Here is a 17031-nt window from a genome sequence, read left to right on the forward strand (position 1 = left end):
AGAGGATCTCTCAGCAAGGCTGAGGAGGGGCTTGGGTTAGTGGTTCTTTCTTCCAGTTTCTCAAATGATGCTCCTGACTGGTCGAACTTGACCATTTGTGGCCTGGAGAGAACAAACGTAGGTCTGGAGACCAACTTCCTGTTTCCAATCTTCCGCTTCACCCTACACCATGAGGATCCTTGTCTGTGTGCAAACCCCATCCCTCCAGCCATGAAGAGCTCACCCTGTAGCCCATCTGATCTGAGGGAGAAGGACTTAGGCAAGAGGCCTGAGTAGAATCTCAGGAGCCACCTGGGAATGGGTGATTTGCCGGGTCTCATGCGGTCCAGAGGGAGAAGCTGCAGGCCTTAACTGGAGCACCTCCTTGGCCCTGTGAGCCCTAAGTCTTATAGAAAGGCATGCAGCTCATATGTAGCTCGAATGGGACCCCTAGCCCTTGTATTCAAGGTGTAGTTTGTGGACCAGCAGCATTAGCACCCCCAGGGAACTTGCTAGAAATGAAGGCTCTCAGCCCTGACCCAGAACTACTGAATCAGCATCTACATTTTCACACGATCCCCAGGTAATTTGTGGGAATGTGAGAATTTGAGAAGCCATGCCATCATGCAGGGCCCCAGACAAGCCAGGTATGGGCCAGCATTGCCTTTAGGGGTAGTGGGGACAGAGTTGCTCTTCTCATGGCTAGCAATTTACAAGCCATATGGGAAAATCTAGACATTGCCCATGTAGGAGAAAGTGAGTTTTTTCCAGTAGTTCTTCAACCCCTTATTACCTGGGAGAAAGAAGGGAAAGTTCAATGGGTCCTGACTCTTACCCCACAAGCTTTGTAAGAATGTATTCTCCTAAGTATGTATTCTGTAGCCAAATGACTTCCTTTCCAAGAGCTTTGGGCTTCTTGTCTATACCATAAAGAGGTTGGACCAGAAGATCTCTTTCTAACCCTCCCGAGTGAAGCTAAACCTCCTTGAAGGAGAAGCAGCATAAAGTGGTGGAAACAGTGTGGCTCTCAGAGGCAGGCTGAGCCCATTTCACATTATATCTCTACCACATACCTCTTATGTGACCATGTGTAACTCAATTTCTGGCCTTGAGGTTCCTGACTCTAAAAGTGGGTGAAAATCATTCTATCATCAGGGGTATACACAGAGGACTTAACACAGAACTGTGGCCTACAGCATAAGCTCAGTAAACAGTAGTGTTTATTCTGGCACCAACATCTATACCTTTTGTAGAGAATCAGCTGATCTTATAGGCAGAACAAAGACAGAGAAACTTGTAGAAATGCTATGAGTCTCTGTTTCTTCATCTTCTTACCTGACAGGGTCTCTTTTATTGCAGAAAGGTCTGAGCTTTTTTGGAGATTCCAGGGGCAGGAAGACTTAGCCCTGAACCAGTGGTCAGATCCATTCAATGAATCCTGTGCTGCTGTTCAGGTTAAACACAGGACCCTAATCCACATGGCCTGTTATCTCCCTCTGCACACACAGATTTACTGGGGAGCTCAAAAAGGACACCATAGGAAGAGAGATGAAGTTTCTATAGGAGGACAAGGAAGGAAAATGAATCATCATATCTTCATTTTCCTTCCACACAGTGACCAAAGGCAAAGCATCCCAGTGGATTGGTGGAGAGACTAGATGACGGTAGAGAGAAGGCAGCCCTAGGAGGCGTGAGGTAGCACAGATGCCCAGCGGGATGTATTTATGTTTTTGAGGGACTAGACAAACAGCAGAAGAAGAAATTAGATGGTAAAGCAGCATGGGTGTGAATGTTTAAACTTATAGTGAGCCGAAGGGAAATACCATTTTTGACACATTTTCAGTCCATATGAGGCTACATTATTAATTGGCTTGGTAGACTTACCATCAGCAATTTCTGCTGCGGTGCACAGGTTAGTGTCATTGTCAGAGTGTCTCCGATATGAAAGTGTTGCCTCATAATTATGCAGTTCTTCAAATTCAGCACTGAGAAGCATAGAGATAAAAAGGTTAGTTAAAATAAAATGTTTCTTAAAACATGTTGTAAAACTCTTTGTATTTTTTCCTATTAGAGAGGTATAGGTATGTCTGGCCAATATGGTAACCTCAGCAGATATGGAAGTCATGCCAGCTCTACTCTAAATACATAGAAATTCTGCATGAAATATAACAATGCAAAGAATTACACAAAGAATTCATAACTCATCTGCAAATCAGTAAAGTAAAACTCCCCAGGTGACATTGAGAGGGATCTCACAATTGAAGATGTAAATGAGAACTGCAGCCAGGGGTGGGGGGTGAACTCAGGAAAGTTGGAATTAGAACAAGGTCTTAAGTTTGGTTGGCTGGGATTCAATGTCTGGGTCAGAGGTCTGAGCCACAGGCCTCATCTGAGTGGGAAGCTGAAACTGAGCCATCAGCATCAAGTCCAGATCACAAAATGCCATCCCATTTTTAAAACAAATTCTAAAAAATATCTGTGCACTCTCCCAGGACTAGGCAGGGAAGACTGCCATCTGACTGTGGCCCTAGAGCTAAATAAGAGTTGCCGTGAGAATTTAGAACCTTGAAAACCCACCACCAATGCACAGGTGTGGGTTCTAAACACCCACTCTCTGTGTATTTCAGAAATGCAAAGCCAACAGGCTACTTGAAACCCAACCCCTCTGGTAAAGCACATGTGAGATCATTTGGTAAACATGATTGCACAGCCCATGACACCCGTGGTTTCTAAAAGAAATGATTTCCACTTAAAACAAGCTTCTAGTCAAAGTGCATACCCCACAAGGAGGTAAGACACTGGAGAGTCAGAAGATATAACTTATGGGAGAATTAAACAGCATAAATACATGAAAGCGACTTTAATATAAGTACGTTTTATGTGTTCAAAGAAATGAAGTGAGGGATAAAAGGCATTAAAGTGCATAAAAAGAGAAAATGCGGATTAGAAGGCATGAGAAAGAAGTTACAGAAATCATAAATATAGTTCTTGAAATAAAAAATTCATGTGTAGGCTGAAAAGCAGGCTGGATGCAGCAGAAGAGAGAATTGGTCAATTAGTTAGGCCTGAGGAAGTTACCCAGAGGGTAGCACAGAGAAATTAAAAGATGGAAAGTATTAAAGGAAAAGTTAATAGTAAGGAGGATAGAATGAGAAGGTTATACACACACACACACACCAAGCAGAGGTAAGAAACACGACAAAACTGGAAATGTTATAATCAGTTCTCTGCCAATAAACTTGAAAATCTAGAGAAAGTCAACAAATTTAGTGAGGAACATAAAATTACCACAGTAATTGAAGAAGAAATAGAAGGACTGATAGGCCAATAAACCACGTAGGGGCTTGAATCAATACCACTGTTTCCCCTACTCACCTCCACACTTCGCCCACCTGTTGCTTTTTCCTCCACCTAATAGTTTTATCAGCGAGGTTTCATGACCAGTATCAGAGAACAGAAAGAGGAAACCTGCAGTATTCATTTTTAAATGGTAGTATAATGTTGTTATGAAAACCACAAAATGACTAATTAATGAAATAAAAATATAGCCCAGTCTCACTTAACACATTTTAGCACAAATAAAATAATGGAAAAATGAATCAGTAATAAAAATAACTAAAATAACTACAAATTTCCCAATACTTAAAGGATGACTCAACATCAGAATTTCTGTTACTGCAATTAATCATATTGAAACAATGAAAGTGAAAGAAAACTCACCCAGATTATTTTAATAGATACAAGAAAGCATTCCAACTAGATAAACTTTCTTAACTAGATTAACCTCTAACAAATTTAACAATAGCAAAATGGAACAAAGAGTTCATATAGAAACTGTATTGGAAATTCCTGCAATAGAAAGACAAATAAACCCATAGAAAATTGGGCAAAAGCACATGGTGGACATTATGGAAGCCAACAACCTCACAGTAAACAGGGAAATAAAAATCAAGACGATGAGAATTAGTTTTGCACCCTTCAGTTCAGCAACAATTTTTCTCAGCTGGAAAAAACATCTCATTTAGCATGAAAATGGAAAACAAGAACTCTTCATACCGGATGGACAGTAAGAATTAGCACAAATATTTTGGAGGATAATTTTTCAATATTTAGCAAAATTAAAGTTATTTAATTATTCCTGTTTAGCACTTCTAGGTAAAAAAAAAAATAACTAGAGAAAGTTGCTCATATTCACCTGTAAATACATAGGATGATTACTGCAGCAGCATTTGAAAGGGTGAAAATTTGAAACAATCTTAACGTTCTTCAGTAAAGGAATACATGAAAAGCTTACATGTTTAGTAAAGAAATACAGGCAATGTGTAAATACAATGAATAAACTAGATTTCACATGCATTAACAGGCAATATGAAAACACAGCTCTGGAAAAAAATCAAGTTGCAGAAGGATAAAATATGATGCCATGTATACAAAAATGTAAACTATATCTTCAACATGTGTGAGTTTGTAGCTGAAGTAGAAGAAATACACTAACTGGGCACACTCCTGCCTTCACAGCTGGAGTTGCCTCTGGGAAGGGAGGGTGAGATGGAAGGGACTCTAACTGCACCCATAGCAAATGCAGAACAGCTGTGTCACACCTGATGTGGACAGTGAAGAGGAGAAAAATTACCATAATTCTCCCACCTTAACACAAGTGAGGTCTTAGCATGTTGGAATTCTTCCTGCTTTTTTCCATTTATAGGCATGTCCAATAGTTGTTAGACAATGAAAAGGTTAGGGTGCTCTCTTTTCTTTTTGTGTCCCCATTTACTGTTATAACCTGAGCACATTTCACCCGATTGTTTTCCCTCCTTTGTTTGTCCATGCTGGATTTTTTCTGGTATCTTTTTTCATGGCTCTGTAATATTTTAAACATGTATGAAGAGTTAATTTTGCTGGAAAGAAAGAGTAATAAGCTCTAATGCAGCAGTAATTTTTCCCCTCACTACTTCGTTCCCTTACCCCTGCAGGAAGTAATCCAAAGAAACTTTCTTAAATTATAGACTATCCCATGTATCTCATGCTCCAGGGCCTAACAATCTTATCAGGTCTATGGCATGTTAACTTGATTAATAAGAAACAGTTTGTGGAAAAATCGAAAGATGTCAAATCAATTTCTTGTACTACTTTTGTCAGAAATGAATAAATACCTGACTTCAGCTGATCAAAAAGAATTTCACTCAAATGTTAAAAAAAGGCATCTTCAGATCAATTGTCTTTACAGAAAGGAAGACTCAGGATTAATGTTAAGAGGGAAAAAGATATTGTAGATATATTTAAACCTCCCTTTTTGCTACTGGCAAATGTCTTTTATCTTTTTCTTGGTCCATTAAAACCAGATTTGAGATTTGCCTTGATTTAATGCAGTGTGGGTTGATATAAAGTACTTGGATTGCAGGGAAGAAATAACTCTATGAATTAAATATATCTATGCTTCAATTTCTTTCTTTCCACATTTATTAGGTCTGTAGTCTATCTCCAGTACTGTAGACATTAATGGGAGGGAGTGTAGAATTACAGACTTGGAGCTGGGGGTCAGACAGATTTGAATTTGAATCCCAGCTCTTCTACTTTCTAATGATAAAGCATTCAATAAAGCCCTTAAACCTTAGTTTCCTACTCTACAGAACAATAATAATAAAATCTACTTTAAAGGTATATTTGGCTATTGAATGAGTTTCCATCTTCACATAGTCCTTCTATAAAAAGTGTGCTAGTAATATTACATTGGAAGACAGAAATTTTAGTGTTTTTCTTTCAAATAAGTTTTGGGGTTTGCCTTTTGGAAAGTTCTTTTCATCACTGGCATAAGATCAGGTCTCTATCTTTCCTGATTTTCTTATATGAAACCTCTGGTAGTTTAAACACTATATAATAAAACATGTTTTATTATGACATATTTTTAATAAAGATTTTATTTATTTATTTTTAGAGTGAGGGAAAGGGAGGGGGGGGAGAAACATCAATCTGAGGTTTGCACCCCCTCAAGCGCCCCCTACTGGGGACCTGGCCAGCAACCCAGGCACGTACCCCGACTGGGACCCAAACAGGGATCCTTTGGTTAGCAGGCCAGTGCTCAATCCATGGAGCCACACCAGTCAGGGCTTATTATGATATCTTGATGATATCTACATTATCTGTGTTCAAGAAGAAACAACAGCTCTGTAAATGCAATGCAAGGGTTAAAGATGGCTTACAAAAGCAGATTCTTTTTCACTGTTTGGACCTTTGGAGATCTATCTTCAAAATGAATTTTTGAACAAGTGGGCTCTCTCTGGCTAAAGCATGGACTCGGGACCTCCTCTTATCTTCATCAGCATTTGTCATGTCCAGCTTGGGCCACAGTATTCTCCTTTGGAGAATAATTTGGCAACCTCTGTATTAGCTGTACATACTGGAGAAGTGGGACACACAGCTCATTCAAACATCTGTTCATTTGATCAAACAATGACCCTATGTTAGGCACTGGACTTTCCACTTAGATTCATCGTATTCATCTCTCATTGGCTGTGTAGTCTGAAGCAATCATTTGGGTTCTCAGAGCCTTAATTTCTTCATAGGGTCATTGTAGGAATAACTGAGTTAACATGTGGGAAATACCTGACAGGTACATTTCCTTTCTCACCTTCATCTGCATCACATTATTTGAGGGTGGGTTAAAAAGTTTCACTGCAGGACAGTTCTGGAAAATCTAAAGAGCTTACATTAAGTAGAAAGATTGAGACTTGAATAGCAAAACATGTAATAGGGGTTTATTTAATTAGGGGGGGATAGACCTAAGTTGAAAATCCAGCTTCTTCCACTTCTTGTTTCAATGGGACACACATTTTGGAGACAAGAAGACCAGGAGTAGCTTAGCCAGGAGTTGCTGTGTGCGGCATTCTACAAGTTCTTGGTGACAGGGAAATACGAGACCATGTGATTCTTCAATGTCCCAAAGTCCTGACCTGGCAAAATTACTATTTCCAATAAATACTTTTGGCAGGACTATTCTCTTCCCAGGCCTTCACCCTAAGAAATCTTTCTCTTCAGTTAAATGACTGGTGATTAAACTTAAAAAATTACAACCATACTATCTAAAGTGGATCTCAAAATGTATTTGTGCTAGGTTCCCAAAAATACACGCAACAATTTTTAAATGATGTTTTCCTTTCATGAGCTAATAAAACTTCCATCTTCTGCCTTGACTGGTGTGGCTCAGTGGGTTGGGTATCATCCTGCAAATTGAAAGGTTGCTGGTTTGACATGCTGGGGTTGTGGGCCGGGTCCCTGGTTAGGGGTGTGCCAGATGCCACTGACTGATGTTTCTCTCACACATAGATGTTTCTCTCCCTCTCTTTCTTCCCTCCTTCCCCTCTCTCTGAAAATAAATAAGTAAAATCTTTTTTAAAAACTTCCATATTCTATACTTTAAATGACCAACAAAGATGAAGAATCAATGAAGCAGTCAGGCAGAATAGTGATAAGGGGCCACAGGTTTTGGAAAGAGATAGGTGGGTTGAATCTCAGCTTCACCTGTGATCTTGGGTGGGTAATTGGACTCAAGTCTCTTCTTCCTTGACATAAATTAAGTAGTAGTGGTGGTAGTGGTAGTAAATGCTTAGTGGAAATTGGCAAAAAGTATTTATTACCACTACCACCACTACTACTTTTCCTACCATTCCACACTTCTACCACTTGAACTTGAACTTCTACCACCTCTGCCACTAGCTCTCCTACTTCCTCCATTTTTATGTAATACACACATCTATGTTTGTGCACATATATTCTTATATATGACACACATTTACATATGATATATGTTTATGTCTATAACTGTGTATCATATATATGTAGATATGCATTTGCATAGACATGTATGTGAGTATATACACATGTGTGTGTCAGCCCAACCCTACCACCATACATATCATAACCTTACTGCTTCTACTATGACTTCCACAACAACAACCACAAACAAATAAGAAAATACAACGTCACCAATGTTGTTCAATCCAGGGCAGTAGGGATTAGGGTTGTTGTTGTTTTTTTTAATTTATAAATTTATAACCCAATTCTTTCAATAAAGGATCACAAAACTTTTTTGATTGTGAAAGTTAATTTTATGCATAATTTTGACTGGCCACAGGCATCCAGATTAAATATTGTTTCTGGGTGTGTCTGTGAGGGTGTTTTAGATGAGATCAGCTTTTGAATCAGTGATCCACCTGAAGACAACAAATACAAAGGAGGAATTTGCTCCTTTTCTTCTGCCTCGCTGTTGAGCTGGACATGTCGCCTCATCTTTTCTGGCCCTGAGCTGGGATATACACCATCAGCTCCCCTGTTCTCAGGCCTGTGGACCCAGGCTAAGTTACAGCACCAGCTTTCCTGGGCCTCCAGCGCACAGATGACAGATCATGGGACTTCTCAACCTCCATAATCTTGTAAGCCAATTGTTTATAATTAACAAATATACATCACATGCATGATATATTGTAGATAATCAAAGATACATATGTATGTATCTGAGTTGTATTGCTGCATGTGCATATATACATAAATGTATATGCATGTATGTATATTTCCCTTTGCTTCTCTGGAGAATCTAATACAATGACCAAGTCAATGTTGTTAAAGAGCTACCTAATTTACAGAACTTGGCACCTCCTCTGGCCTCAGTTTTTGGGAGTAATGTGGTTAACTCTGAAGCTATATTGTCAAATCAGAGAGCTCATTCACAGGAGGACATGTAAACAATAACAACAGCTAATGATACTGAGTATTTACCAAGTGCCAAACACTTCCAACTACATGTATCAATTCATTTGATCCTCATCGGACCCTATGAAGTAGATACTGTCATTCTTTCCACATTCATATGAGAAAACTGAGACATAGCTCAAGGCCACAGAGTGGTAAGTAGCATGGCAGTAATCAGAAGCCGGGTATTAAGCCCCAGAATCTAGGTTCTTAACCACTATGTAATATAGAATTTTCCAGAACAGAGGCACCAGTTAAAATCAAACACAGCATGAGCATCTCCCACTGCAATGGAAGTCATCAAAGAAGGCAGCCAGAGGAGTGCACAGCACAGAGGACCCCAGAGGACTGAAAAAACAATAACCAAAACCCTAATGAAGAAGATCATGTCTGCTCAAGGTGCAAAAGTAGGGAAGCTCTGAGATTCCTCATTTATAAACTCAAACACTCATGCACTCTTTGAACAAACTACATTCACGTTAGCTGTTGTCTACATGATTGCATTTAACCTCCTCAGCAGCACTCTGAGGCATTTTACAGCTGAGGAAACCGAGGCTTGGAGATCTTCAGCAACTTGCCCAAGACAGCACTCTTGTTAAAAAGCAGAGTGGGTCTGGAAACCTGGCCTTCTGATTCTTAATTCATTGCTCTTTGCCTCTTAACCACAGACCACTCTAGAACCCAAGAGAAACTGAGAAATGAAAATAACGAAGCACAGGATGAGGGTGAAGGCCAAGGAGCTTACAAGTGGGTTTTGAATGATATTTTTCAAAACTTTGTTAGACTAATTCAATAGTTTGACAGATCAAGTCTTCCATTAGCCATTCAAATGGGAGAAATGTGATGGGGAAATCACTGTAATTCTCTGGGCCTGACATCATCACCTATAAAAAAAGACCAGTAGTATTTAACCTGTATTTTGAAGTTAGGACAAAATCAATGAAACCATTGGTGAACTTAGGAATGGCTCTAAAAGCATTTGACTTTCCACTAATGCAACTGCTAAAGCAGGTTCTTAATAATTCAGTGGCAACTTCCTTAGCATGAAACAAAGTGATCTAAAGCCCTCATTTTCATCATTAAAGCCAATCTTTAAAATATATGCATTTCAAATTTCAGGGCATCTGCTTTGAGGTGGGCCACATGATCTAATCCCATTTTCTTTATATCAGGTCTCACCATAGATGTGAATGACCTTCAGGAAAGTCCTTCTCCTACTACCTTCTCGAAGTAGCCCTCCTCTCCACCTATTTCCTAACATTCTTAATCATTGTCATAATTTTAAAATTATTTAATTGCTCTTTTTAGTTTCATAGTTTTTAAAAAGATTTTATTTATTTTTAGGGGGGGGGAGGGAGAGAGAGAGAGAGAGAGAGAGAGAGAGAAACATCAATGTGCAGTTGCTGGGGGCCATGGCCTGCAACCTAGGCATGTGCCCTGACTGGGAATCGAACCTGCGATGCCTGGTTCGCAGCCCGAGCTCAATCCACTGAGCTATGCCAGCCAGGGCATAATTGCTTTTATTAGTTTAATTTTGTCCCTCCTGCTCTGGGATCTTGTATATCACTCACTGCTAGGTCTCCTGTGATTCATACAGTGCCTGGCACATTGCAGGCTCCCGCTGTCTTCATTCTCCCGTTATACAGAAATACTATAAAACCCTAGACAGACAGGGCGATGATGTCACATTGTTCTTTTTCTCATTGGGCTCCTCCTTTGCACCAGGCACTGCTCTAGAATATAAAAGCAAACAGTAGACAAGGCCCTTGCCCTCAAAACTCTCATGGTCTTCAATAATACAGAAGGTACATAGAATAAATGTTATTATCTGCAGCATTTATAAATACTAACAGGAGAACAAAGCAGCCTTCTATATGGAATAGATGGTACCTTGGGGGAGGAAAGATGAGCTATATAGTCAGGGAGGCTGACATTTAAGCACTTAACATTTGCTTGTGTTATCATTATTTTCTTGTTTTTCTTCCTGGCTAAAAATGTGTATTCCATGAGAGACTTTGTTTTGTCATCTATTGCATTACCATCATTTAGGACAATGTCTGGCACATACTTAGGGCTCAATGAATATTCATTGAATGAATGAACAAATAAATGTACAAATGAATGAATGAATGAATCCTGCATGATGAGAAGGAGCCATCAGGTAAAGACCTGAGAGAAGACAACTCTGTGCATAGGGAAAAAAGCGAGTCTTTCTGCTTGGTTGGATTGTGCTTGTTGTGTTTGAGGTGATGCCAAAGTGCCAGTCAGTGGGCTGAAGAGAGGAATCAAGGGAGAGAGGGGGTTAGGGGAGGGGTAAGGAGGGGAGAGTAAAGAGGAGTCAGAACATCTAGGACCACCTTGGCCCTGATAAAATTTGCAATTTTTGAATTTTTTCTAAACATAAAATGGAGGTCAAGTGGTCAGTGGATAGTTTGATTAAGTAAACATTGAACTCAAAGTATACTGAGTCCATACAAGAAGGGAAAGAGAACCGTGACAGCTAAAATATTAATAACAAGCTTCCTGGCAGAGTGTTGCTAGCTGGACACCAGGCTAAGAAGGATCAGAGGAAAGAGGATTTCATGTGGGTCCATATCTTCACATGGCAGTACTGCTTGCCTGGTACACTGGGGCAAATAAAGAGCTCGGGTTGTCCTAGTTACTTAGCTTTGTTTACTATTAGAATACTAGGGCATTGCATGTGCCCATCAATGCAAACATTCTTGAAATGTTTTCTTTATCCATATAAAAGCTCATGGAAGGTAGTATCCATCTATCTGTGCATTCTTCTCCCCGTCAATCTGTTTATCCGTCACTCCATTGGCCTACCACTTACTTAGTCACTAAATAACTATTACTTGCATGTCAACTTCCTGGGGAAACAAAGGTGAAAAGGATGGACAATCCCTTCTTTCATGGAGTTTACAATCTAATAGATATCTCCCTGAATTCTTCATGTGGGAAAAATTCTGAGACAGGACAGTATAGCTGAAAAATCTCTATAAACATAGAGTCCTGGATTCACATCCTGGACAAGCTCTGTATTATCTTGTACTTTAGGGCAAGTCATGACATGTCTGAGCCCTTGGTTTCTCACCTACAAAAGGGAATATGAACTTTGCCCTCCTAAGATGGTCGGGAAGTAAAAACAAGCCTGACAGATGTAAAGGACAGAGCAATGCCCCACACAAGGCCATACTCAAAGATTAGCTTCCCTTCAACCTTTCCTTACACCTCTCCTCATACAAAAACAGGCTCCAAATAGGCAATTTGTAATTGTCTGATTTGTTCTTAAAACCATGACTTTTTTCCAGCTTATCATTAGAATGCCACTAAAGAGAGAAGACAAAGGTTGGTTCCAAATGCTTCTGTACTTTAGCTCCACCCTGGCCAGCCTCCCACACACAGATCTTTCTGCAGACAGAAAACGCAATCCTAAGGCAGGCCTCCGAGAACACTGGCCTAGAGAATGTCCAGGCTCAATTTGCAGAGTAGGCCACAAGTCCGTTACACCATGCCCAGTTTTGTCATAGGTAAAGAACCCATGTGATTCCTCAGTAAGGTGGCTGGGAGTGGGGCATGAGAGGCTGTGCTCTGGAGCCAGGCTGACTGGGTCAGTCCCTGATACTACTGATCCAGTTGTATCACCCTGGATGACATAACTCACTGGATGGGGTGGCTGTAGTTGAAAGTTTTAAAATTAGAGAGTGGACCTAAATATAGGGTACAGGCTTTGTCTATAGAAAATTCTCAGTAAACAGAATCTTTAGGTAATTATTAGAAAAGGAATAGTGTTTGAAAACATGAAAGAAGAGAAAAAAATCTAAGTAAATCCACTGCTTCTAACCTTTGAAACGCAGGCTAAACAGTGACCTTGTTATGTCCCTGAAGTCCAATTAAAAAGGGATAGTAAGTTATTGAAGTGGCTTAAGCTGACGCCACCTGAATGTTTTGAGTCTGAAACTTCATTAGGCACAGGCTTAAACAATTCCTTCTCCTCGCTCTTGCCCCAAAGCAATTCCGTTTAGCACATGGGGACTTGGGGGCCCACTTTCACAGCCCCAGGCGTCAGGCACATTAGGAGCCTGCTTTGCTGCTGGTCAGTCAGAGCAGGTCCACACCAGTCACAGTCGCCTAGAACACAGCCGTTCAGGAAAGAGCTCTGCCCTTGCCAACAACTTAAAAACTAGCCTTTAGAGATTCTGATCTTACATGCAGAAAGGCACAATGACACACTGCTTTTGTTTCAAGTAGAAACCATCCCAAATAGCTTTCAGGAAGGGTCTGTCTTGTACTGAGCACTCTGTATGGGTTCATATCAACAGTGACAGAAAGCAAATCACCACAAGTTTCTCCAGATTCCTATCTTTTTCTCACATTTCACTCCCCACAGCTGATCCAGCCATTGCTGGCATTCCTCCCAAACATAACTCGAGTCCACTGATTTATCTCCATTTCTAACCTTGAACATGCCAAGTTATTCTACCTCTCTGCGACTCAGTTTCCTCATCTGTGAAATGGGATGGTTCCATCTACTTCTTGTCATAAATGGCATCATATATGTACTTCCAATAGACACTACATAATTGTTGGTTGCCATTTTAATGTTATTATCATTGTTTTGTTGTTGTCCCAGTGGTTTCCTAGGCTGTCGTCCTCTTTTCCTGGCTTACAGTTCTCCTATAGCTTCCCAATGCATTTTGAGCAAAATTCCAATTCATTCCACGACTCACAGCATCACTGCCATTCCCCTATCACACTGTGTTTCAGCTGTGACCTCTCCCAGAGTGTTCTTCTCCTAGGCCTTCCATGACTGGGTCCCCTTAATTCAGGTTGACATTCTCAACCCAAATGTTAGCACCTCATACAGGCCTTTCTTCACTATCCTATACTTCCTCAATTTCAATCCCCAAGTATTACCCTAATACTCAAAAACATTTTCCTTTAGAGCACTTACTACTATTCAAGTAAGGAGTGGAAACGCATTTTGTTTGGCCACAATGTTATTCTTCTGATATCATTATTTTACTTGAATGCCTGTGATAAGGTATTTATTCCCCATTTCCACAGCATCTCTCTTCCTGGCTGTCCCACACGGGTCCTAAACAGTCCCACAGTCTGCATCTCTAGGAGGGAGGCATTGATGTTTCCCACTCAGCGTGGGGTAGAAATGTCAAAAACACAAATACAAACGCGTGTTCCAAAGCAGCAGGTTGAAAGAGGTCATCCAGATTCATAATAGGCTTAGATTACCTTTTAAAGACTATCTTCAAAACAAAAACACAAAATTAAAAAGTTCGGGAAAGAAAGTGGGAGACTACTGAGATCCACCCACAGACCAGAATCTGAGAAACACTGAACTGTCTGAATCTTTTCTGCTTCTGAAATAAACAGTTTCTCCCTTCCTTAGTGTCCAGTCTGAGATTTCCTGAGTCAGGAGTATGCTCTGATACTTCCTAATGGGAGAAAAGCCATATCTATAGCTAATGAATAAAATATTGGCCATCTCTGCTAAGTACTGATGGAGGCCCAGTGCTGAGAGCTGCCCTGGGACTAACCTGCTTTGCTCACACAAATAGGGGCTGCACGTCAAGAGGGATGCCAGCCAGCTTGGTTCGTGTGAGAACGTGATGGCAAAGAACAACCTCCAAGGAGTCATTTCACTGTTGGGAACTAATGAGATATTAATATGCCAGAGCCAGCAGAGATGGAGGGGGCAAGGGTTGAAGAAACAAAGACTCAGGGAGCATCTTCTGTGTTCACTGTGATGTATACAATTCATCTCAATTAGTTTTCAATAAATTAAATATTATTGTGTCCACTCTGCAGATGTGTATGTTAAAGTTCTGAGGACAGGTCTGAACCTGACTCCAGACCTGAAGTTCAGGAACAAAAATGGTTACTGCAAATGCACTGAGTTCTTAACGAGATGATTAAATATGTATGTGTGTGTGTGTGTGTGCATTCCATTGAAATACAGCTAAAACACAAAGACTCTTGTTTTATAAGTGGTGGTTGAAAAATGTTTTTTTGTTCAAAGAAGAATGTAACCCTTAGATTTTTTTAAAGAACTGTCATGTAAAGAAGGGATAAAGATAGTGTCCACTGTACCAATGAGTAGATCTGGGCGAGGTGGTTGTGAGTCTGGGGTAGGAAGGTTTTTTTTTCTTCCCAGCTCACTGGGATTTCTGAATAAACAAATGACTGTGTGTGCACATGTGTGTGTGTGAATATGTGTAAGATTTTTTTATCTACTTTATACACTGCTGTCTTCTCAATGTACAATATATAAGAGGATTTGGCATATAGTAGATGTTCAATAAATGTGTGTTAAAAAAAATAAAACCTGCCCCAACAAAGAAAAACGCTGGACTCTCCAGGTAATGAGCTCCCCATCAAAGAGTTTTTAAAGAGACTAAGGTTTTGAGCATGAATTCTTGCCTTTGGTGGAAGGTTATACAAATGCTAAGGAAGCTTTACTGAACACTCCAAATGCTAGGCACTGTGCCAAACACTTCACCCTTGTGATTTCATTTAATCCTCACCATAGTTGTGTGAGTTAAGAACTACCACTACCCCATTTTACATAAGTAGAAACTGAGGTTTGTAGAAGTTAAGGCATTTGTCCAAGGTAACATAGCTGGTAAGTAGTAAGGCATGAATTAAAAATCCAGGTTTTTGTTAACATTACTCCATATGCCTTGGCAACATCAGATAATTGCTGGGTCCCCTTCCAGCAGTGAGGTCCTGCTCACTCCTTTCCTAACACAGTATCTGTGCCAAAGACTAATTCCGTGAACATGGGTTCTTCCCAAACAGGAACCAGTTTCCATGGAAGGTGTATCTAAGATTGCTCAGCATCATGGCATTTACATGTTCAAACTAATTTCTTTTTTCTTAAAGGAAGAACATGACAATAATTTATTTTGGACTATAGGACTTACATAGAAACCATTGGACATTTTTTACAAAACTAATCACAAATGAATTTGGAAAGCTAGATGATATGGAAGATTTCTAGTAAAATACACTTCATGAATATCGGCCTTTCCTCCAATCTCCAGCAGAGATAGAAAGTCTAAAGAAAACATTATCCATAGAAATAGGACCATCTGCCTATAGATGATTCACACACATTTAAACACACTAGAATCTCAGGGTTAAATAAGCTGATTTTACGCTTGCTCATTTATCAGTTATGTCAATGCTACTTCCTCAGTTCAAGAGCAGTGAACATTTGCCAGTGATGCAGGGTGGAGAGAGGGATGGTCCCCCAAATCAGGAGTCAAGTATCTGAATCCTATTCATTGCCCAAAGCAGGGGGGTCATGGGTGGCCAGAATATGTTGTCACCTGGGCTGAGATAAGGGAATAGATGAGGGTCCAGAAATCTGGCAAGAAGGGACAACACCCTTACCTCTACTCTGTCCCTCACCCATTTCACAAAGATGATTAAGGGTGGGGCCAAAGTCTGTAGGTGCCTGCAAGGGACCAGCAGCTTTATGCTACCTGAAGCTAGAGGAGAACACGCAGGGTCACAGACATTTATGGAGTTCAAACTAATTCCTTATTATTGATAAAATGAAGTTCAAAGTCCTTCGTATGGCACTTACGGCACATTAAGATCCAACCTCACCTCATATTTTCACCTATTAGAATATATTTTAAAGATTTTATTTATTTATTTTTAAACAGAGGGGAGGGGAAGGAGAAAGAGAGAGAGAAACATCAGTGTGTGGTTGCCTCTTGTACACCCCCTACTGGGGATGTGGCCTGCAACTCAAGCATGTGCCCTGACTGGGAACCGAACCAGCGACCCTTTGTTTCACAGGCCAGAGCTCAATCCACTGAGCCACACCACTCAGGGCCCATATTAGAATATTTTTGTCTGTTCACATCCTCCTCTTTGTTATTCCTGCCTTGCTTTCAATTATATTCTAGCTCTGCCTATACTAAATAGGCATTGGTTCCTCCATTTGTCCATCCATCCATCCATCTATTCCTTTATCCATTTCTCCCTCCATCATTCCATTCACTAACCAACTGCAAGTCAACAATGTGGTTAACCCATCTTACAATCTCACATAAGGGAATAAAGCACCTATCTAATTCCAACCCACCAAGCAGGACACATCTCAAGTTCTTTCTTCTTCCATGAAGCTGCCCCTCAGATTCCTGGTCCCTCTTCCTCCCTTCTGTCTTTCACACTCACAACTGAGGTAGAACGAATCTCATTTCAGATCAGAGTAGATTCAGTTCTAACATCAATATGAAAGAACAATATGGTCAAATTGCCCACGTAAATCCC

General features: G+C 40.3%; 1 protein-coding gene across 3 annotated transcripts in view; it reads right to left on the reverse strand.

Annotated features, from left to right (window-relative positions):
* Positions 1 to 17031, reverse strand: part of FYB2 (FYN binding protein 2) — a 107256-nt gene that overhangs the window by 43724 nt on the left and 46501 nt on the right. For all 3 annotated transcript variants that reach the window (XM_036026158.1, XM_028514167.2, XM_036026159.1), the window contains exon 5: positions 1864 to 1964. In XM_036026158.1, coding sequence (XP_035882051.1) covers positions 1864 to 1964 — 101 coding nt within the window. The remainder of the gene's footprint in view (positions 1 to 1863; positions 1965 to 17031) is intronic.

The sequence above is a fragment of the Phyllostomus discolor genome, chromosome 5 (assembly GCF_004126475.2).
Source record: "Phyllostomus discolor isolate MPI-MPIP mPhyDis1 chromosome 5, mPhyDis1.pri.v3, whole genome shotgun sequence".
Lineage (NCBI taxonomy): Eukaryota > Metazoa > Chordata > Mammalia > Chiroptera > Phyllostomidae > Phyllostomus > Phyllostomus discolor.